This window comes from Furipterus horrens, unplaced genomic scaffold (genome assembly GCF_987537825.1).
Source record: "Furipterus horrens unplaced genomic scaffold, mFurHor1.1.pri manual_scaffold_5, whole genome shotgun sequence".
NCBI classification, from domain to species: domain Eukaryota; kingdom Metazoa; phylum Chordata; class Mammalia; order Chiroptera; family Furipteridae; genus Furipterus; species Furipterus horrens.
Window position 1 is genome coordinate 29688718 of NW_028327175.1, and position 22817 is coordinate 29711534.

The 22817-nt window shown below is 41.4% G+C and overlaps 1 protein-coding gene across 1 annotated transcript in view; it reads right to left on the reverse strand.

Annotated features, from left to right (window-relative positions):
- Positions 1-22817, reverse strand: part of ADCY2 (adenylate cyclase 2) — a 378366-nt gene that overhangs the window by 62703 nt on the left and 292846 nt on the right. The window contains exon 15 of the mRNA XM_090276238.1: positions 7864-7948. Coding sequence (XP_090132364.1) covers positions 7864-7948 — 85 coding nt within the window. The remainder of the gene's footprint in view (positions 1-7863; positions 7949-22817) is intronic.

Consider the following 22817-nt stretch of genomic DNA (forward strand, 5'->3'; position numbering starts at 1 on the left):
TTCTGATGCCCACAGGGGAAGAAGATGTTGCCTTGGGTCTACAAGAGGTGGGTAGCTGGGACCAAGATCCCTGAATAAAACCAGAAGCCTCAAAAGGCTGCTCCCTCCATGTAAAGGATTCTAAAAGAACTGCATGCACTAGCTCAGGGAAGTAATAATAAACTTCAAATGATAAATTCAGACTCTAAATATGGGTGTTGGGTTTGAATTTACATGATCTGCTTCATAATGAGAATTTCAAGTTGAAGGGTTATTAATCAATTAAAAAACCATAACAAGTCCTTGGGGCTTTGGCAGAAGGAAAAACAACACTGCTTATAAAATGATACTCTATATCACAGGGGGCAGGGCATGTCCCAGCTATGGGGACATAATCCTCACTGAACATGACCTCAATCAAAAGAACTACAAACTACCTAAGACAATGGACCTTACAAGGAAGACTCAACAGACATAACAGATAGTAGAAATAGCACAAGATCTGTAGATATTATATTAATTTGAAATACCCTATAAAATAAGATCAAAGTAATAAAGATGAGTTAGTATCCATAATAAATGGGCAGTTAAAAGAAAATAAGAGATGTATTTTAAAAATGAGTCACGGAGACTCTCTGGAGATTAAAATGTGGATATTGAAATTAAAAAATCAAGAGTTATTCTCAAGAGGATAAGACAGCTGTGAGACAATAACCCATAAAACAGCACAGAAAGATAAAGAAATAAAAAACATAAAAGAGACATTGAGACACAGAAAGTACAATAAAAAGATTCAACACACTTGTAATGAAAGTCTGAGAAAAATAGGACAGAAAGACCAGGAAAGAAGCAAAGTACAAGGAGATTTAGGCAAACATTTTGTGGACTTGGAGCAGAACATGAGCTCTATGGTCAAGGCGACAAACTGAGTCACCAACAGGAAACATGAAAGAAAACCTACACCTTAACACAAGGAATCTATTACCAACAAATCCTATAAAAACAACCAGAAAGAAAAGACAACTTAATTATCTACCAAGGAACAACAATTAGACTGTAGATTTCTCCTGCACATATTAATGTCCAGGGAAATATAGACTCATGTTAAAAAAGTTATCATAAGCTATTATTTAGTGTGGAAAAACAGATAATTTTCTTTTTAAAAAATTTTTAAAAAGATTTTAGTTATTTATTTTTAGAGATTGGAAAAGGGAGGGAGAAAAAGATGGAGAGAAACATTAATGTGAGAGAAAAACATCAATCAGTTGTCTCTCACATGCCCCCAACCTGGGACCTAGCCTGCAACCCAGGCCTGTGCCCGGACTGGGAATTGAACCAGTGACCTTTACGTTTGCGATGACATCCAACCCATTGAGCTAAACCAACCAGACTATTTTCTTATACAAAAGGTGAGTGGGTATTCTGTGCACAGGCTCTCAGTGAAAGGGTTACAAAATAAATAATCCTTTGTGAATATGGATACTGAGTAGTCCTGGAGGAAGAAATGCAATTCTTAAAAAAAAAAAAAAGGTGAGAAATTGATAAACAACAGGAATAAATAAAAATGAGTAATAAAAGGAGTTTAAATTTAGAAAAATTTAAACAACATTCTTTATCTTTCTGTTTTGTTTTATGGGTCATTTTCTGAGCTCTTACCACTCCTTCAGTGTTACTACTGAGTTTTTAATTTTAAGGTGAATGATGGAAAAGAACGATGAGATTTAGAGTTTGGTCCCTGTATTCTTCAACAAGAAGATGGAGACTTTGTCATGTGCACATATACATGTCTTAAATTAATCACTAAAAGAAAATAGGATACATAATTTCCAAGTCACTAGAGGGAATAAAGGAGAATAAATAAACCACATTGCTCCAAGAGAAGGCAGGAAAAGAGAAAAAATAAGTAGAAACAAAGAAGAAACACGATAGATTAAAACAATATGCAAGATAAGGTTGTAGCGGTAATTATAATACACACAAATGTATGACACTTGTCAAGTTAAAGAGAGGTTTTTGGATCAGAGAAAATAGCATAAAGCTGAATGTTGTTTATCAGAGACACACCTAAAACCTACATAAGGACAATGAAAAGCTGAATAAAAAGACAGAAAAGGGGACACAGGGAAAACACTAACCAAGAGAAAGCTGGTAGTTAATTGACGTTAGAGAAAATAGACTTCAAGGAGAAACATTTGCACGGGGCAGAAAGCTCTCCTCCCAGCCGGTGTGTGACCGACTTTCCTTCCCCAGGACATGACTCCTTGTTTGAGCGCTCACCTCCGCCTGTGACAAGGCTGGTGAGCTGGCCTCAGGTAATCTCCACCACACAAAGCAGGAGGCTATCACAGCGAGAGAAAAATGACTTCTGACATTTTCTAGCATTTTCATTGGATTTATCTGGAATAGTTGTTTTAAAAGATGCTCTTTGAGTTTCTTTTGGGAGTATTTTTGGTTAGGGTCACTGTATTGTATTTGTTAGAGATGTAAGTCTGCTTCAGGTAGTTTAGAGAGTTAAATCTTGCAGTAAACATACATTTATTATTATTATTACTACCATAACAATTATTTTTACATCTTATTGCTGATTATAATGAACATGTGACTTGAATCTCTTATTCCACATCTTAGTTTCTTAGATAAAGTGGATTGTTTTGATTATCAAATAAAATAATATATATGAAAACACTTCAAAGGGCTCTTATGTATGTGAAAACATTTTGCAAAGTTAATAATATTAGTGTTACCAGAATATTTTAGAGTCTAAATCCACTTACAAGTTAACTTTTTTTTCATCTTACCAAATGTATTTTAAGATGGGGTTACACTTGCCCCAGAATCAGTTTTAAATCAAATGGGCTAATAGCTGAAAAATGTATATTAGGAAATTAGACCAGAGGAGAACACAAATGAGGTTCCATGTGAAGTGACCTTGACTTACCAATGTGATTTTCACCAATGAATGCTCATCAGCCACCACAAGGCACCCTCAGTGCCATGCTGGGCAGTGGCCGTGAATGTGGACACATCCCTGCCTATTCCTGGGCATTCATCTACTGGTGACTCTTTCCACACACAGCCTGGCATCGTGGAACCTGTCTCCAGTTAATTATAAGAATTCTCAGGATTAATTTCAATTCTGGCTCCAATACCTGCTTGCTCTACACTACAGGGCAAGTTTGTAGCACTGCAAGCTTCTGTTTCATTAGCTCTAAAATGCACATTCCCTCCAAGGATTCATGTGAGGACAAATGAGCAAGGGCATATAAAATGCCTAGCAGAGTAAGTCATAATTTTTTTAAGGGATTTTAAAAAAATAACTTATTTATTTATTTGTTTGTTTACTTATTTTATTTTTAGAGAGAGGGGAAAGGAAAAAGAGAGGGAGAGAAACATCTCTGTGTGGTTGCCTCTCACTCGCACCCCCAACTGGGGACCTGACATGCAACCTAGTCATGTGCCCTGACTGGGAATCGAACCAGTGACACTTGGCTCACAGGCTGACACTGTAAGTCATAATTTTTAATATAATATAATATAATATGATATGATATAATATAATATAATATGATACATAACTTGTTATTTGTAAACTGCAGTGTGGTAGGATACAGAGCTATTAATGGGGATCTTGCCCATCATAAGCAGGTTAGACTGATTTTAAAGGATCTTAACCAAGGGCAGGAAACCTTTGCAGGCCTTATAGTTATCACACTCATCAGTCTGCTCCAAAGTCTCCATTCGCATCCTCAAGAGATCTGCTTACGTCCCCTTTTGCATTAATTTTCATGGGCAGAAACTTCTTCTAAATGACTGGAAATAGAAACTCACTGAAGCACATGGCACTTCTGAGTCCTGGGTTCCTAGTCCACAAGACGTGTGACTGGACAAGGTGAAGTTATCTCTGTTCCCGCTCTTGGGTTTACAGTTCTGAACTGCTAACCAGCCTCTTCTGTAGAAAGTAAGTACCTCATGAAGGCACCAATGCCAAGGTGCCTAATGAAATATTACAAGAGAGGACAGACACCAGGATGATAGGCCAGGATGTCCTCTGGCCATGGACTTGCCAGAGCTCAGAGCAGGGATGCGGTGACTGTGAGCTGAATTCAGAGTGGCCAACACAAAAGAAGTTAAGGGTGTGAGAGGACAGCAGAGGAATGTTTTCTGAGCACTGGTGCCAGGAGGTTTTGCATTTGGGTGCAACCCAACATTCCTTCAAACTAACTGATAATAAACATTTATTTTGTGTTTCGAGTGCCTGATGTACTACAAAGAGCAAAGCAGGACTGAAGCAAACTCACTAAGGATCTTTCTACCTAAAAAAAAAAAAAAATACAGATAAGAATATAAAATGGGAAGGTCAATCCTCAGTCACTAGGAAAGCTGGTGGTGGGAAAGGTGGGCTCTAACAGAGTTGGTTAAGGAAGGTCAGAAGTTTATTTTCAACTGAGGAGTCAGCCAGAAGCATGTTGGAGTCAAGGAATCATGGCGCACGTAAGAAGGAATTTCAAGGCAGCAAGATGGGGGCCACTGACTCACCACTGCTCACTCTTTCACACATTCCTTTACACACAGAAGCAGGAATTAACACGGGCTCCCAGGGTATGCCAACTCTGCCTGAGAACAATGGCATTGGCAGACAAGGGAGGTGCTCTACGGAACCTGCTGAGGGGAGGAAGGAACACAGACCTCACAAAAACGCTATGGAGTCCAGCACCAGTGACTTAGTATGTGCCTATTGGACATATTTCTGTGGCCAGCTTTCTGCTGGGTTCACTGGGAGAGAGGAAGCAATGTAGGAAGCAATTCCTATTATATATAAAGGGAGAAAACAGTCACACACACAAAAGTGACTTGTCAAATGAGCTGGCATGTCATCAAGTGCCAAGTTATGTGGCACAGACCATAAATCCCATGGAGCTCAAAGAAGGACCCATCACAAGGGCTGGGGCAGTTTCTGAAAAGGTTTCCCGGAAGGCAAGTGAGCTCACCCATGTGGGCAAGAACTGAGAAGAGGGCAACGTGGGGCCAGGGCAGGAGTAGCAATGCTGTGTCAGCCCACAGGGGAGTGGGTGGGGTGGGTTAGGGGCAGCATGGGCTTCTCATAGGAATAATGACAATAATATATAAATCCATGACAGTTTTCCCCCAGAATATGCCACTGAACAAATACCTCTGTGATTTTTTATCAACAGGAAAACATTGCATTTCATTAGTACTCTCGTTTTTGCTCGTTTTGTTGTTTCTACACCTTTAAAAAAAAATCAAACCCAACTGTACAATGACGTAGAAATTTTATTTACTTGTGTGGCATGTTTTATGTAACAAAGGTAAGGCTCTTGGCAGAATAATATCAGCCAGGCTTACCTTTTCTCAACCTCCTTTCTATAACAGCATTTTACCTTAATTCTTCATTTACATTGATACTTAATATCAATATTAGTATCAATACTGCTCTTGGCACTTGAGTTTTCAGGAGGTTAACATATGTTACTAGAAAGTGAGTCTGGGGTATTAAGTACTTTTTCAGAAAGTATTTAATCCATAATTAAATGCAAAGCTTAATAAAACCTCATACAAGTTGGCAGGTTTTCAGGAGGGGAAGAAATGAGCAGTTCCATGACCACCATGGAGTATTTGTGATATACATAGTTTTTGACTGAATGTGGAGGGTAGAATAAAAAACATACTTAAGCATACTTAAAGCCTTAGATTGGATGTGTATTAATATGTTTGATGTTGACAGTTTTAAAAAATCCTTACAGAATTGCTTAAAAAGAAACAAAACAAAACATCTCTTATTGGAATGAGAATTTCTTCTTGAATTTTAACAGAATTACATCTGGATCAAAGATCCCAGCTGGCCACTGGGGGGAGACTCATTCATGGAACCTACTGATTCAAGTTTAGAAAGAGCTTCAAGCTGTCTTTAAGTTTAGTCTTCCTGACCATTTTGCCAAAATACGAGCTTCTGGTGTGTGGGTGTCAGAATCTTGAAGTGCCCCCGGGAAGAAGCAAGCACCGTGCATGTGGGACCTCAGTCACCCTGAAAGACGCAGAGCCCTGAAAAATTCTACAGTAAGGCTGGATTATACTGAGGCTGAGAGGGGACACATTGCACAAGGGCAGAGCATTCCCACACAGGCAGTAAAGTTGCCCTGGAGATTTGTTTTCCAGCGTCCGCTCTGTGTTCCTTTTCTACAGAAACTTAGTGGAAAGAAAAAAGTCAACTTGAAACCCTAAATAGGTACCATGATCCCCCACCCCACAACTGGGTTGCTTGGACTAGAAAATGAGAAATATAACCACTTAGGCACAATGATAAGCTGCTTTAGAAGGAACTTTGGATTTCCAACAGGACCACAGATGATAATTTCTGTTCTAAAACCCTGAGAAATGGGCTTCAAAATCCTTTTGGAGGCCAAAGACAGAGGGTGGAGCCCGAGTACTTTCCACCCAAGGAAAAGCTGAGCATGGGAAATCAGGCTTCTTTGCATACTAAGCATTTTAAAAGTTGACAAGGATTCCCATGGGTCAATATTTACCCAATCCTCTCTTATCTATAGTCTACAGTGTCTTCAGGGGTGTTTTAAGAAATGCCGTGTGCATTCCAGGAAATTAGAAACCACAATCCCACTTGGGGAAGAGTTTCCAATCCAATTTAAATAATCTACGATACAGCAAACAAAACCCACTACTGTTTGCAAAGGTATAAGGCAGAGAAGGCTGGCGGTGGAGGCAGAGACATGCTTTGGGATCTTAGCATTTAGGGGGCAGCAGATTTCAACACGGACTAGAATGCAGTGGACCCCTGGGGCTCTGGTGCTCTTGCTCTCAGAGCCCTAAGAGGCCATTCTGCGCTGCACTGATTTGCTGGTAGTAACAGTATGTCTTTTAAAAAGCAAAATGGCATTATGATGAAGAAACAGATGAAAAGTGTGCAGAATGAGAAAGGTGCTCTCATGGAAGCCTCGGTGCATCCTTATTGATGCAGCACAGCTGTGAGAAGTGACCAGGAGGCCCTCGAACTCTGGGTCTGCCTCCTGGCATGCGTCAGCCACGCGGGCTTGTCAAAGTCTCATTGGAAGAAGCAATCATGGTTTATGAAATATAAAATTTCCTTAACCTCAGACATCACATAAAATGCATTCAATGACAGATATTTTAAAAACTGTTCCTATTTATCTTGTATAACAAATTATTTGTGACATTAAAATTTTGGTTAACAAAAATCATGAATGTGTTCCCAGAGGCTGCCCATGAACTCTTCTCAAAACCTGGCTCATGTGCAATAAACAAAATGAAACATCGACTCTCTTTTGTGACTTCTATCCCATTGCTGGCCTCTTCGGAATGTTCTTAATGCTTTAGACTCAAGAACACCCACAGATTTACTTCTTATATCCAGAGCTAGTATTAAACCACAAGAGCTTACAATGATTGGCTTAAATTTAAACACTAAAACAAATATTTGTACATTTGCTATTTTGATGTTCTAAGATTTTATATCTGGAAAATGGATATAAAAGACCTATTTATTTTGAAATAATTCTCCTGTACAATAAAACCCTCCTATTTATACTTGTAGTTGCAGTTATTAAATACTCTGAAAATATAGAGGAAATGGTAAAAAATGTTGACAGAAACAAATAGACATAATTACAATTTTATGATGTGACATCCAACATCTCAATTAATCTTCATATTAGTGTCTGGTTGTGCATGAGCTGCCTCAGTTTGTATCCTGGGCAAGTGACACGAGAGACACATGTTTCCTTACTGGGATCTGTACCTCTCGAAATGGTAAGTCAACAAGCTTGTTTTAAGAAATCAGTTTTCATTTAATGAGCGCAGTTTTGAAAGAGGTCCCATATTTGAAATACCTACCAAAAGCTGTCCAGCAAAACAGAGGAAAAGGATAAAGGCAAGCAGGAGAAACGCAGCTCCAAAGGAGATCCCGAGAACGGATGTTCTACCAAGAAACAAACAAATAAAAATAGGTTAGTGTGGGGAAAGCCTCTGTTATCCTGGAAAGCCAACAGTAATATTTTCAGCTTAACTAGAACTTAATTAAATAAGAACGTCAATCCTCACTAATTTTTTGAGAGACAAGGTGAAGAAAAAACAAAACAAAAAATATGTCCATTGAAAAGTGTGTTCACAGTTGTTGTGTCTGATTGACTTGTTATGATGACTCATTAAAACTGCCCTATAAACAGCAGTTTTTTATTTTAAAAAATTACCCTTTCAGGACTTACCTATGCCACCAGCGCGTCCCCTCTCAGTGCCCTCTTTCCTGCTGCTGATGTTTTGACAGTTGTTGCCTCCAGAGCAGCCTCACCTGATGTCCTTAAAGACCTCAAGCCCCACACTTACTCCTGTTCACTTAGGGAGCACAGAGTCTTCACCCTCCCCACTACAGTCCAACCAGATTCAACTCTCTTCAGCATAAATGCATCTACAGGTTTCCTGAGATTCCCCCAAGATTTCACGGGCCATGGCCTTTACATGAGTTGATGAACACACAAGCTTTCTATGATCATGAGAAAAACGTGCCCACTAAGTTACAGATTGTGCTACCGATGGGTTACAAGTATTTATAAGAACTATATGCATTTCTGAGAGATCCTTTAAATAATTAAAAAATTAAAGCCTCTTAAGACTTCATTTAATCCAAGGATAAAAGGGTTTCGGGGGTATCAGAAGAGCTGAATAATGAATAATCTAAAATGAAATTCAAATGAAACATTGAGGGAAGGTCAGGTGTGTCTGAGGCTAAAGTGGATGAACCTCGTGCAGATGACATTGGCTAGAGATATTGAAGCTACAGTGAGAAGAGTAGCAACACCCTGCCTGAATGTCAAAAGATAGAATGGAAGATCCAGCAACAAACTGAAATTACCAGCAAGTGCACAGCTGTGATCCTCGTGAGGGGGAAACAAAGCAAGAAATCAGTGAACTGAGTAACACCACCCTCCTTCAATGCCATCATGGTGGGAAGGTCCCATGCAGCCCACACACTCGGATTCCTACTCTAAGAGAGGATTACACACCAGGCAAAATCTACAAAAACTTGACTTCAAATCAATACTTGTTGTGACTCAGTGATGTGCTGGGCACTGAATTACCTCCTAGACTGATTCACAGTGCTTTCAAATGCCTGGCCGGCTAATGTCATTTGTTCTCATATATGAGTAATAATAAGTCGCTGCTCACGGATGAACACCTCACGCGCAGAGGCTGCGCGCAACAAGGAGGCGGTCCAGAAAAGATCGAGGCGGAAGCAGCGTCAACAGCAGCAACAACAGCCATCTGCCTTCACCTGTAACAAGTGCGGCAGGGATTGTCACTCCCGAGCCGGACTGCACAGCCATTCTCGGCGGTGCAGATAGACTCTCAAGAAGCTACGCCATCGTCTCTTGAGACGGACGGCTGCCGATGAATAAGTCGCTGCTAGGAGGGTGGTTATACACCAGATACACCTAGATTGTCAACTTGTCTCATGCACCAGGCCTATGTTAGGCTGTAATAATACAAAGATGAGTAAGATGTCACCCATATTTTGGCTGCTTATAGTCTAATAGAGATAAGCACTGTATGTTTCCTTACCTTCTAGAATATTCTTCCTTAAGATATCAATACAGTCCTTAGACCCTGGTCAGAGGCCAAAAAGGCCCCGCTACCAGCACTTGCCCCAGCCTCATCATCTCCCCAACACACACACTCGGAGCCTCCTGCTTAGCCAGACAGTGTGGAGGGAGGGGAGAGTGAGGTGGTCCACACCTCAGAGGTATGGAGGGCTCTTGCTATCCTGTCACTGAAGAGGGACACAGTAAGTCATCTTCTAAGTTTTTGTTTGCCATCTTCTCATCTATTTTATTCTTCTTTTAAAAAATATATTTTCTACTCTTAGCTTTTATTTATTTATTATTATTATTATTTAGATTGTATTTATTTATTTTCAGAGTGGGGTTAAGGGAGGGAGAAAGAGAGGGAAACATCAATGTGTGGTTGCCTCTCACATGCCCCCAGCTGGGGACCTGGTGTGCAACCCAGGCATGTGCCCTGCCTGGGAATTGAACCAGTGATACTTGGTTCGTAGGCCAACGCTCAGTCCACTGAGCCACAGCAGCCAGGCTCATTTTATTCTTACAAAATAATCTCTGATGGGTTTTGTTTGACCCTGTGTTCACCTGCTTCCTCTTGAATGTCAAGGTAAGGTCAACCTTATAAGGCTGAGTTCAGAAACATTATTTCTTTTCCTTAGGTCTGAAACTCTTTAATAACAAATGAGTAATCTCTTATTGAAAGTTTGGAAAATCTCAACTGTAAAGCCATGGGATGAGGTAATGGCAATGACATGATGATACAATGACACAAGCTAACACAGAGCATTCACTACATGCCAAGCACTGGTCTGAAGCCTTTGTATGTATAGTTCATCTACTCCTCATGAAAATCTTGGAGAGTAGTTCATATTTTCACCTCATTTTACCAAAGAGAAATGGAAAGCCAGAGAAACTGAGAGACTTGCCCAAAGCTACATCTCTGTTAAGTGGTGTGGTTGACATTTACATCCAGAAATGTATTCCTTACTTAGGGTTAGAAGTGGATATGCCACATTTCTGCCATGTTTGCTAGTTCTATTTCTTAACTCAACCTTATAATTTTCCTAGAATGTTATCCATTTTATTTAATGTTCAAATGTAAAATATTCTATAATATTCTCTTAAAATTTTAAAAGTCTCCATATTTTAAGTAATTCCTTCTTGTACTTAATGTTATTTTTATAATTTTTATCTTTAAATCAGGCTTTTGAAACTTTGCATGGTTTTGATTTTCTCAAAGGTTTTGGGTTATTACTAAAGTCTGTGCTTTCTGATAGTTTTCTGTATTATTAGTTTCTGATAACTTAAAAAATTTCTTCCTTCTTTACTCATATTGTTTTTTTAAAAAATATGCATTATTAATTGTGCTTACAGTTGTCCCAATTTCTTTTCCCTTTGTTCCCCTCCACCCAGCGACACCCCTCCTTCCAGTTGTCCCCCCCACCTTAGTCCATGCCCATTGTTTGTGCATATAGTTCTTCTCAACATCTTCCTGTCTACTCCACTCCCTCCTACTATGCTTCTTAATTCCTGTATCATCTCCCTCCCTTTTCCCCCTTCCCCCTCCCTGCCGACCTTCCCCCATAAGATTCCCCATCTCTATCATTCTTTTCCCACTCTCATTGCCTACTTAGTTTGCCTTTGTTTCGGTTCCCTAGCTTCTTTTGTTGGTTGTTGTGAAACAGTTTTCATTTTAATGTTCATAGTTTTCATCCTCTTTCTCCTAAACAAGTCCCTTTAACATTTCATATAACAGTGGTTTGGATCTGATGAACTCCTTCAGTTTTAGTTTGTCCTGGAAGCACGTTCTCTGCCCTTATATTCTGAATGACAGCTTTGCTAGATAGAGTAATTGTGGTTGTAGGTGTTTTCTTTTCATTACTTTGAATATTTCTTGCCAGTCCCTTCTTGCACAGAGTTTCTTTTGAGATATCAGCTGATAGTCTTATTGGGACCCCTTTGTACATAATTCTCTTCTTCTCTCTTGCTGCTTTTAAGATTCTCTCTTGAGCCTTAATTTTTGACATTTTGATTCTAATGTGTCTTGGTGTGGTTCTCCTTGGGTCCAGATTTTTTGAAACTCTCTGTGCATCCGGGACCTGTAAGTCTATTTCCTTCCCAAAGTTAGGGAAGTTCTGCTTCATTATTTTTTCACATAATTTTTCCATTTCTAGTTTGTCTTCATCTTCTGGCATACCTGTGATTCGGATGTTGGCCCACTTATGGCTATCCGATAAGTTTCTGAGCCTCTTCTCATTTTTATCACTTTTCGTTTCCTCTTTCTGCACTGGTTGACTGTTTTTTCCCTCCCTATGTTCTGATTGCTTGATTTGATCCCTGGTTTTCTTTCCCTCATCACTAGTTTCATATGTGTTTTTGTTCATTTCAGCAGGACTAGCCTTCATTCCTTCCCCATCTTGTTTAAGATCTGCTGTTATGTCTCTAAGCATTTTTATAACCAAAGCTCTGATCTAAGCCTTACAAAGATTATCTATCTGCTGGTTCATTAGATTAGATATTTGCTGTCTTGTCAGCTGCATCACTGGGATCTCTATCATGATCTGTGCCATCCTGACAGTTTTGTATTTACCTTTGCTTCCTGGGTAGGACTGTCACACCTCCTATGCTATAGGGGGTGGAGGCTTGTGCACTCGTCACAACTGGGTGATCCTTCTCACCATGCTGTGGCATTTTCTATGGGGGTGGGGATCCAAGTTGGGTTCCTGTCATTCACTCTCTGCTGAGAGACCGGGAGCCTTCTCTTCCATCCTCACCCACTCTGGGCCTCACAGTCCAAGGTAATGGAGGTCTGCTTTCCCCAGCTTTGGAATAGCAAGCTGACAGTCCTGGTCTGCAGCTGAGGGTGTTCCCCAGGCACTTCTTGCCTCCCCTTAAATATGGGTGTCTGTGCTTACTGCTGTCCTGCTGCCATCACCACTGCTGCTGCTGACAGGACAGCTTGATCTTTCTGCCCCGGCTTTGCCCCTCCTACCTGTCTGGATAAGCACCACTTCTTTATAACTTCATACATTGGACTTCCATTTATTTTCTGGAACTTCTGGTTATTTCTGGTGTTGCAGTAGTTGTATTCCTTCTTAGTTGTGGAGGGAGATGCAACATGTCTGTCTATGCTTCCATCTTGGCTGGAAGTCTCCTGTTCTTTTTCTTGATTGTTACTTATTGCCAATATTTTATATTGCCCAATAAATGCATTTAAGCACATAAATATTCCAACAATTACTGCTTTAGCCAAATCCCACACCTTTGATTTGTAGCTACTCACTGTCATTCTTTTCTAAAAGGCCTATAATTGCAATTTTCATTTCCTTTTAATATAAGGGTAATTCAGAAGTCTAATTTATAAATCTACAAAGAGATTATTTTTGGTCTGCTCTTGTTATTTCTAATTTCAACAGATTTGATCAGAGATTGTGGTTATTATTTATATTTTGACATTTCATTTTTCTTCTAAACTGTGATAAATATGTTCTACTTGTATGATGGTTTGTGGTTTTCTGAAAATCACATGTATTTTTTTTTCTGGGAACAAAGCATGTTCTCCAAATATCTGTTTACAGAGCCTGAAGAGTTAGTCAGATTCCACAATGGGCTGACTTATTAACTCAATTTTAGAATGTATTTAGATTTCCAAATAGGATAGTGAATTTGTCAATATATCTGAACATTTTAATAGTTCCTCTTTATTTTCCTCAAAATGATGCTAGTGTGCACAAAGATGTAGGGCTGTTAAAACTTTCTTAGTGATTATACCAGAATAGGTCTTTTTGCATTGAATGCCTTGCATTTGAATTCTGTATTGTCAGAAATTTATTTTACTGAAATTTTTTTCTATAAATTATTTCCCAGAATAGATATCTTCCATCTTTATTTCCAAACTTTCTCTTTTCATTTTAGCTTGCTCTCCTATACATACAACAGAGGTGGCCTTTGGTTTGTGGCCTCAATCTTCGAGCTTCTTTCCATGAACAGAAAATTTTTATTCATTAACAATTATGAAATTTATTAATATTTGACCCATTCCTTCCACCTTATTTTCTTAAAATGTTTGGTAGAGTTCACACAGAAATCATCTGGATGTGAAACTTTTTGTATGTGTGTGTGTGTAGATTTAAAAAATCAAATTTGATATAATCACACCCATTTAAATTTTGTATTCTATTATGTATCAGGTTTGATAGGCTGTCTTTTCAATAATTTTTTCCATTTCATCTGACTTTTACATCTCCTTGGCTTGAGTAAGTTATAATACTCCATATTTATCCTGTTAATTTTTGTAGACTATGTAGTAGATCCCCGTTTATTCCTTATATTATTAGATTGGGTGCTTTGTGATTATCTATTTTTCTCTCTTGATCAGTTTTGCTAATGTTTTAGAAATATTTACACTTTTTCAAAAAGTCAACTTTTGTCTTTACTATTTTCTGTATTGGTTGATTTCTACTTTACTGATTTTTTCCCCTTCTTTAGTAAGACTTCCCTTCTACTTTCTTGATTTGCTCATCTTTTCCTGGCTTCCTAAGTTGGAAACAGGTTTTTTTGTTTTGACCATTTCATTTTCTAATATGAGCATTTGAAATATACAAATTCTTCTCTGAATGGCTGCTTTAAGTTACAGCCCACATATTATGATGTTATATTTTGATATAAAAACACTTTCTAATTTCTCTTGTGATTTCTTATTTGACTAGGTTATCCAAAACTATATAATTTTACCATGAAAAGATTAAAGTAAATATTGAAAAGATAAAAATATCTTCCAATTTGTTGAGCTACTTTTATGGCCTAGTATATGTGATAGTTTGGCCAATGTTCCAAAAATACATGTGTGCTGTGGTTACTTCTATTGAACACTACACTAGAGGAGCTAGCCAGGGAAAGTAGGCAGGAAAATGAAATAAAGGCATCAGATTAGAAAGGAATAAGTTAAAGTATCTCTATTTGTAGATGATATGATCTTGCATTTAGGGCATGTTGTCACAATCTGAGATTCAGACCTAGACTGGCTCAAACTCTCGCTGATGTGCTCAACCTGAGCCTGTCTGGTGTTGCAGTCCACAGAGCATGGATCCTCTTGTTCAGAGGGATATAATCTTCATCTCAAGGAACAAGAACTACTATGAAGCAAAGAAATGGTTGGTCAAAAGCTCTTAATTATAACCATTTATCCTGCCTGTTCTATCAAAAGCATGTTCAAGCCCATTAAGTGTACCATGATGTTTATGTAACATAATCAATTTTAATCAATGTTCTGGTTGCAAAGCTGTTTCTTTTTAACACAAAGCATAATTGATTTATGTACTTACTGAAAAGCAAACTTGACTCATCCCTGTCATGAAGCAAAAAAAAAAAAAAATACAACTTTTTAGTGAGGAGTTTTGACTTAGGTACTTTAATGAAGTGTATTGGTACAGTAAATGGAAAAGGCTGATTCAGGACTAGGTCCTCTCTCCTTTCTGGTTTTTCACAGTGAGTTTATTGCTTAAAGATGGTCCTGACAAGGATTAAGAAACATGTTTACTGAGAAAGAAACAAGCAGAAATACACCCCCACCCTCCCCCCCCAAAAGTTTAAATGTTACATTAGGTATAAACCATTTCAATCGGTAAATAATGAGGTCTTTCTCTGGAGTTCTATTTAGTGTGATGATGGTCATGGCCCTTTTCCCTCTGTGCCCTCATGTCTCCTCCCCCAGGTAGTGATGCGGATCCCTCATCATGCTCTGTGCACACCAGTTATGTGGCATTTAGCAAGGAAGATGGGAACTGAGAGAAGAAAACTTTTAAGTGTAAGTATGAAATAATAAAAAATCCCTCCCTTTATCTCTCTCTTTTTGAAGCGATAGGGGACATAACTTCAAACTAAGGGGAATTTGGTTAAAAAAAAACAAAAAAATAAAAAGAAATACTACAAAAAACAAAAAGCAGACTAGCAGGTGTAAAGGAGAAAAGGCATTTAAATATGCTTTGCCACTACAGATTAGAGTAGCCTTTTTCTATAATAGACTTAATAGTTGTGAGGTTTTCTGGCCACTTGAAGGTCCTGTGATATCGGAAAGAGAAAAGGAATTATGAGCACACACATGTCTTTGATGTCCAGACCTGAGTCCTTGATTCCACCCCCTCTCCAGCCTTTTCCTACTACAGGAGTCTCCCTCTCAGTAAACAGCAAACCCATTTTCCCAGTTGTCCAGGGCAGCCCCTGCTGCCCTGCAAGACAAACGCCACAGAACTTAACTTTCTCTTACTGTTCATATCTCATCCAGGAGCAAGACCTGTGTACATCACTCATCATAATATATCCAGAATTTGACCACTTTTTATTGCCTGTACTGCTAACTCTAGGGCAGGCCATCATCTCACCTGGCCTTCTTATTTCCACCCCCACCCTCCTCCAGAGCAGCAAGAATAACACTTTTAAGTTTAACCAGATCACGTCTTCAGCTAAGAATCTTCCAGGACTTCCCATCACGCTCAGCATGAAATCCATGTTCTTCTAGTAGCCCCTGAGGGACAACATGACCTGTCCCTCACACTGCTCTGATCCCATCTTCCAGCACTCTCTCCTGGCTTGCTCTGCTTCCTGCCACCCTGACCCCTTGCTGGTCCCTGAACATAGCCATGACTTCTACCATCAAGAATGTTCTTCTGCCAGATGTCCACATAATTTTCACTTCAATTCATTCAGGCTTCTGCTTCAGTGCCACATAATCAGTGTTGCCTTTCCCATACCGCCCTCATCTCAAATACCATCTTCCATCACTCTGCAGTGTCTTAATCTGTTTTATTTTTCTTAAAGCTTAGCACCACTGGATTATCAAATATATATGCATTTTTTTACAACATGATTGTTGTGTTTCCTAACAGAATGTGTTATATGACAATGGGGCTTTTGGGGTTACTTTTCTTTTCCCAGCATCTCTAACTAGGCTTGGTATAATGTAGTTTATTAAATAATGGTTGAATGATCCCAGAAATGATTGATTAAATACATGTATAAACTTCTATTTCTATTACCAATGCTCAGAATATAACCCTAGATACAAAGTAAAGATATGCTGGCCTGTTTCATTGAGAAAAATGCTCAGCTCCCTTTAACAGCTATTCCGTCGTCGGCAGCCGTCCGTCTCGAGAGACGATGGCGTAGCTTCCCGAGAGTCTATCTGCACCACCGAGAATGGCTGTGCAGTCCGACTCGGGAGTGACAATCCCTGCCGCACTTGTTACAGGTGAAGGCAGATGGCTGTTGTTGCTGCTGTTGACGCTGCTTCCGCCTCGATCTTTTCTGGACCGCCTCCTCGTTGCGTGCAGCCTCCGCGCGTGACGTACCTTGCCTGACCGCGAGCCTCCAGGCTAGGCGGTCGTCTGCTTGAACTTCCCATGTGTTGAGATTGATGGAGCATTGTGTCATGTCCTTTTTGCAGATGTCTTTGAACCGCAGTTTTGGGCGCCCTGTCATCCTCTTGCCTTCTGCTAGCCCGCCGTAGAGGAGGTCTTTGGGGATACGGCCTGCATCCATTCTTTTGACATGGCCGAGCCACCTGAGGCGTCTCTCGCTAAGAACTGCATGCAAACTGCTCATATTGGCTCGCTTCAGCACCTCGGTGTTGGGGACCTTATCCTGCCAGGTGACATGCAGGACGCGTCGCAGGCACCTCATGTGGAAGCTGTTGAGTTTCCTTTCGTGCCTTGCGTAGGTGGTCCACGTCTCGCTGCCATAGAGGAGAGTGCTGAGTACGCAGGCTTGGTAGATGTGCAGTATGGTTTTCTCAGTGAGGCTGGAATTGTTCCACGCTCGCCGGTTCAGTCTGGCCATAACTGTGGCTGCCCTGGCGATTCTCCGGTTGACCTCCAAGTCGACTGACAGAGAGCTCGAGATGGTGGACCCGAGGTAAGTGAAGTCGTTGACAACCTCCAGGGTGTATCCGTCGATGGTGATGCATGGGGGAGTCCCCGTGCCTTGAGCCATAACATTCGTCTTCGTCAGGCTGATGGCTAGTCCGAACTCTTTGCATGCGTGGGAAAGACAAGTGACTAGCTGCTGGAGTCCCTCTTCGGAGTGTGATGTCAAAGCTGCGTCGTCGGTGAAGAGCATCTCACGGATGAGCACCTCTTTGACTTTGGTCTTGGCTCGTAGACGGGCCAGGTTGTAGAGCTTGCCATCGGATCTGGTGTGAATGAAGACACCCTCGCTGCAGTCCTTAAAGGCGTATTGGAGGAGCATGGAGAAGAAGATTCCGAACAGCGTAGGCGCGAGGACGCAGCCCTGCTTTACTCCGCTGCTGACTGGGAAGGCCTCAGAGGTTGCGCCGTTGTAGGACACCGTGCTGTGCATGTTGTCGTGAAAGGACATGACCACAGCAAGCAGATGTGGTGGACAGCCAATCTTCCGTAGCAAGCTGAAGAGTCCGCTTCGACTGACCAGATCAAACGCCTTCGTGAGGTCAATAAAGGCGAGGTAGAGTGGTTTATGCTGCTCGTGACACTTCTCCTGCAGCTGGCGTAGGGAGAAGATCATGTCCACTGTTGAGCGGCCAGCTCTGAAGCCACACTGGGACTCTGGGTAGACGCGGGAAGCAAGGGTCTGCAGGCGGGCAAGAGCGACCCGGGCGAATACTTTGCCGACGACGCTGAGGAGAGAGATGCCCCGGTAGTTGTTGCAGTCGCTGCGGTCTCCTTTGTTCTTGTACATGGTGATAATGTTGGCGTCTCTCATATCCTGGGGGATGTAACCCTCCTTCCAGCAGAGACAGAGTAGATGGTGGAGCGGCTGTAGCAGGACTGGTTTCCCGCTCTTTAGGATTTCTGGAGGGATTCCGTCGCTTCCTGGTGCTTTCCCGCAAGCAAGGCGGTCGATGGCTTTGCCGAGCTCTGCCGCAGTAGGTGGGGTGTCTAGCTCCTCCATGACTGGTATGTCTGGGATGGCTTTAAGAGCAGTGTCTGTTACGGTGTTCTTCGTTGCGTACAGCTCGAGGTAGTGCTCGGTCCACCGCCGCATTTGCTGTTCCTGGTCAGTGATGACCTCACCTGTCTTGGACTTAAGGGGGGCGATCTTGGAGGGGATTGGGCCTGTTGCCTTCTTGATACCCTCATACATTCCTCGTGCGTTGCCTATATCGGTGGCTTCCTGAATGCTTCTGCACAGGTTTAGCCAATAGGTGTTGGCACAGTGGCGGGCGGTCTTCTGGACTTTGTTCCTGGCAGCCCGTAGAGCTTGAAGTGTACTGGGAGTGGGCGTGACCTTGTAAGCCAGTAGGGCTTTCCTCTTAGCCTCGATCACGGGTTCCATTTCTTCCCAGTGAGCCTCGTACCAGTCAGCGTTCTTCCGCTCTTTCTTCCCGTAAGCAATAATGGCGGAGTTGTATATGGCGTCGCGGAGACGTGGCCAATTGGATTCGATAATGTCATCTGCCGCCACTCCCTCGCCGAGTGCATCTTCCATCTTGTTGATGAATTGCTGGGTCTTAACTGGGTTGCTGGCACAACTGGTGTTGATGCGTGGGCGACCCTTTATCTTGGAGTGGTGCAACCTCTTCGGCATTATGCGCACCTTGCTTACCACGAGGGCATGGTCCGTGTCGCAGTCTGCACTGTGGTAGCTGCGGGTGAGGAGGGTGCTGCCAATATCCGTTCTTCTGGTGATGACGAGGTCAAGCTGGTGCCAATGACGGGAGCGGGGGTGCCTCCATGACACCTGGTGGATCTCTTTGCACTTGAAGAATGTGTTTGTCACGCACAGGCCGTGGTGACACGAAAGCTCAAGCAGTCGCTGACCATTCTCATTGATCTTTCCTCTCCCAAAGTTTCCAAGGCAGGTGGGCCAGGCCATGTGGTCGGCTCCTACTCTTGCGTTGAAGTCTCCAAGGAGATAGAGAGCGTTATTTCTGGGGATCTTGGATAACGCTTCGTCCAGTGCATGATAGAACTGTTCTTTCTCTTCGATGGTGGCGCAGAGGGTTGGGGCGTACGCGCTAAGAATGCTGACTGGGCCGAAAGTTGTTGACAATCGGAGGGTAAGTAATCTCTCTGTGCCTCCTGTGGGTGGCTCTGTGGAGTTAACAAGCGTGTTCTTCACAGCGAACCCAACACCGTGCTGTCTTGGTTGGTCCGGAGACTTCCCTTGCCAGTAGAAGGTGTAGTTGGTTTCTCTGATAGTTCCGTTGTTGGCCAACCGGTCTCCTGTAGAGCCGCAATGTCGATGTTTAGTCGTGCCAGTTCCCTATCGATGACAGCGGTTTTCCTGGCACCCTTGATCCACGGAGGGTCTGCAGTAAGTCCGGGGCATATGGTCCTGATGTTCCAGCTAGCGAGGCGAAGAGCCGGAGGCTTCTTTCTTGTTGTTTGCTTGGAATTAACTGGTGCGGGTGTTTTGTGGCCCACTTTTCGAGAGGCGCCTCTCTGATCCCCACGCACCCAGTGGGGCAGGCGAGCCATGGCGAGACGGTAGCTGTCCAGTGAGGTGCGATGACCTCTCCCACCGTCAGAGGAGACCCCTGGCACTCGTTTCCTTCGCCAATCGGATGATCTTATAACCGGTATCTGTCTCCTCCCGTGTTGAGTCGACATCTTGCGATGACGCTGGAGTGTCCTCTCAAGTGAAACTGAAGCTACAGAGCCTGGGCAGGGTGATATGGAGGGTCTGCTGTTGCCCATGCAGCAGACCCCCCCTCTCTTCGCAGCTGAAGGGTCCAAGGGAAAGACAAAGTCAATACAGCTTGGCTTCAGGTGCGCCGCAGGAGTTGCCGGTGTTGACTACAACGTCAAACCGCCTTAGGGACTCCGACTCCGGATTTTCTGTCGGGGTTTACTCCCTTAGCCTTTCCCCTGAAGAGGTATGCCGCAAGGCAGCGGAGGTTTTTTGGAGTCAGAGTTTTCCTTCTCTGATTTTAGAGATGTCCTTCCTCTTTCCTCCTTTACAGTCTTGAGGGCAGCATTTACAGGCTAAAATAGAAAACTGGCAGTGTAACCTTCTAAGCAGATACTACCAATAGATACAGCTATTACTCTTCACATATTACTGTGCCAGTGACATACGACTAACTGTAACAAAAATCAGATTTAATTTCTGGAAAGAAAACATGAATTCCACTTTTCCACTTTATTCCATGATAGAATTTTTAGATACAAACCCTGTTATACAGATTAAAAACTACATATTCCAGCCTCTTATGCAGCTAGGTTCCAGCATGTGACTAAGATCTCAGATATGGGTCATAAACTACACAGTCATGAGGTAGCTTCTGGGAGGTTTCCCCAACAGATGGAAGTTATGAATGCTTTTTGCCCTCTGCTTCTGGGTCTGTTCCTTTATCTTGTTGCTCAGAAAGTGAATGCAGACATCTTAGAGAATGAAGATAAGGAGCACAGTCAAGGGAAAGAAGAGTGGTGTGCTGGAGGAAGCTAAGGAATCTGAGGGACAGAGTGCCCCATCCTGCACCTTTGGTCTTTGACTATGAAGAAGGAACTGTCTTCTAACTTACATTCAAGCTAATCATTGTGAGGCATTTCCTTACTTTCAGATGACCTGAACCCAAAGCTGAATGTTGTTCATGTCAGTAAAATCTATATGGTCCATGTAAACCTTGGACAGTGAGAATTATCTTACTTCTTTCTTTTTCTCTTTTCTTTTTCCTTCCTCCCTTCCTTCCTCCTTCCCTTCCTTCCTTCCTTCCTTCCTTCCTTCCTTCCTTCCTTCCTTCCTTCCTTCCTTCCTTCCCCTTTCTGTTTTTCCCTAAGATTCTCATCTACTGCATCAAGGTACACAGGGAGGAACTCATATACTTTCATGGTAGCCAATGTTTGGGCCCACCAGTTTGCTTGCCTGTCAAAGCAAACTACCTCCACAATAGTTATTCTCCACAATTTGTATTTAGGAAACCAAGTCTGTTTTCAATAAGCATGCATGATTCTATCATGAAACTTTCTCCTATTTGTTTTTCCTTTTCAGAGATAAAAACAAAATAAAAGTATCTCTTTTGAAATGGATATTATAGAATTAATAAGTATTGAGTATTAAAATGAGCAATGAAATGAGTATTAAAGAATCTAAGCAGAAATAAAAGTTCTAAGATATTTAGGATAATTTGGCTATTAATTTTCCTTAAGTAAAATATCGTTATTCTTAATTTAACTTGAACTAATTAAAACACATATTTAACTAAACTTTATTGGAAAAAATAATCTTTATTTTAACAAATGTGCATGCCTGGTGTACCATTATTTAGTTTGGCAGACAATATGAATGAAACTATTAAAAAGTGCAAAAATAATTTATGCTTGATCATGTTTGGTCTTTGAAGGTAGTTTCTGATAAAGCTATAGCATAAGGCACACAGAAGTGAGAGAACAACTCCAAAAAGAGGATCCAAGTAATAAGAGCAGCTATTAAAGTTCTGAGACTACAGCCTGATTTAAAAACCATGAGTCAAATAGGGATGATGTAAGACCCTCTTTCAAGAAAACACTTCCCCGTACTGGTCCTTTCAAGGTCACAAGTTCCTCTACAACTAGTTAGTCATTCATTGATTCATTTACTCACTCATGTATTCATTTCTCTCATGTTTAAAAAATATAATGAGGCAGTTTACCAAAAAGAAAACAAACAGAATGAAACAAAACTATAATTCAACACATTTTTAAAAAGTCAGTGTATGTCAGCAGAAGTGAGAAGTACCTTTATTCTAATGAAAATGTTTCATAGAATATAACAAAATTATTATTTAAAATAGCTGAGTTCATAAGCTAGGAAGAGAAGGCACTAGGTACACAGAGAGAACTGACAAGCAAAACAGTGATATGCATTGAAGCTAAATGGAACCAGAGGCTGAGAAATGGCATGAGTATAAGATTTAATGTTTACACAAGGTACGCTATACTCCCAGGCATATTATCACTGGGAAATTGGAATTGAGTTTTTGAATAAAATCAAGAGCCATAAAATGCTGTCCATCAGAAAACAGAAAATATCAAAACTCTACCAGCCTGGTAATTTTCAGGGAAGCTGACTCTCTGTGTAGGGCTACGAGTAGAAAGAGTGATCTTTGAAAACCAAGATACGTACATCCTGCTGCCTGCTAAGGGGTTAATCAAATTTACACGACCTATTTAGTTCATACCTTGACCTAAGAATTTAACAAAACTAGTGAACCCCAGAAGTACCTGGCAGAGAAACGCTGAAAACGATATCATAGTGATGCCTTCACAACTCAGAACACAT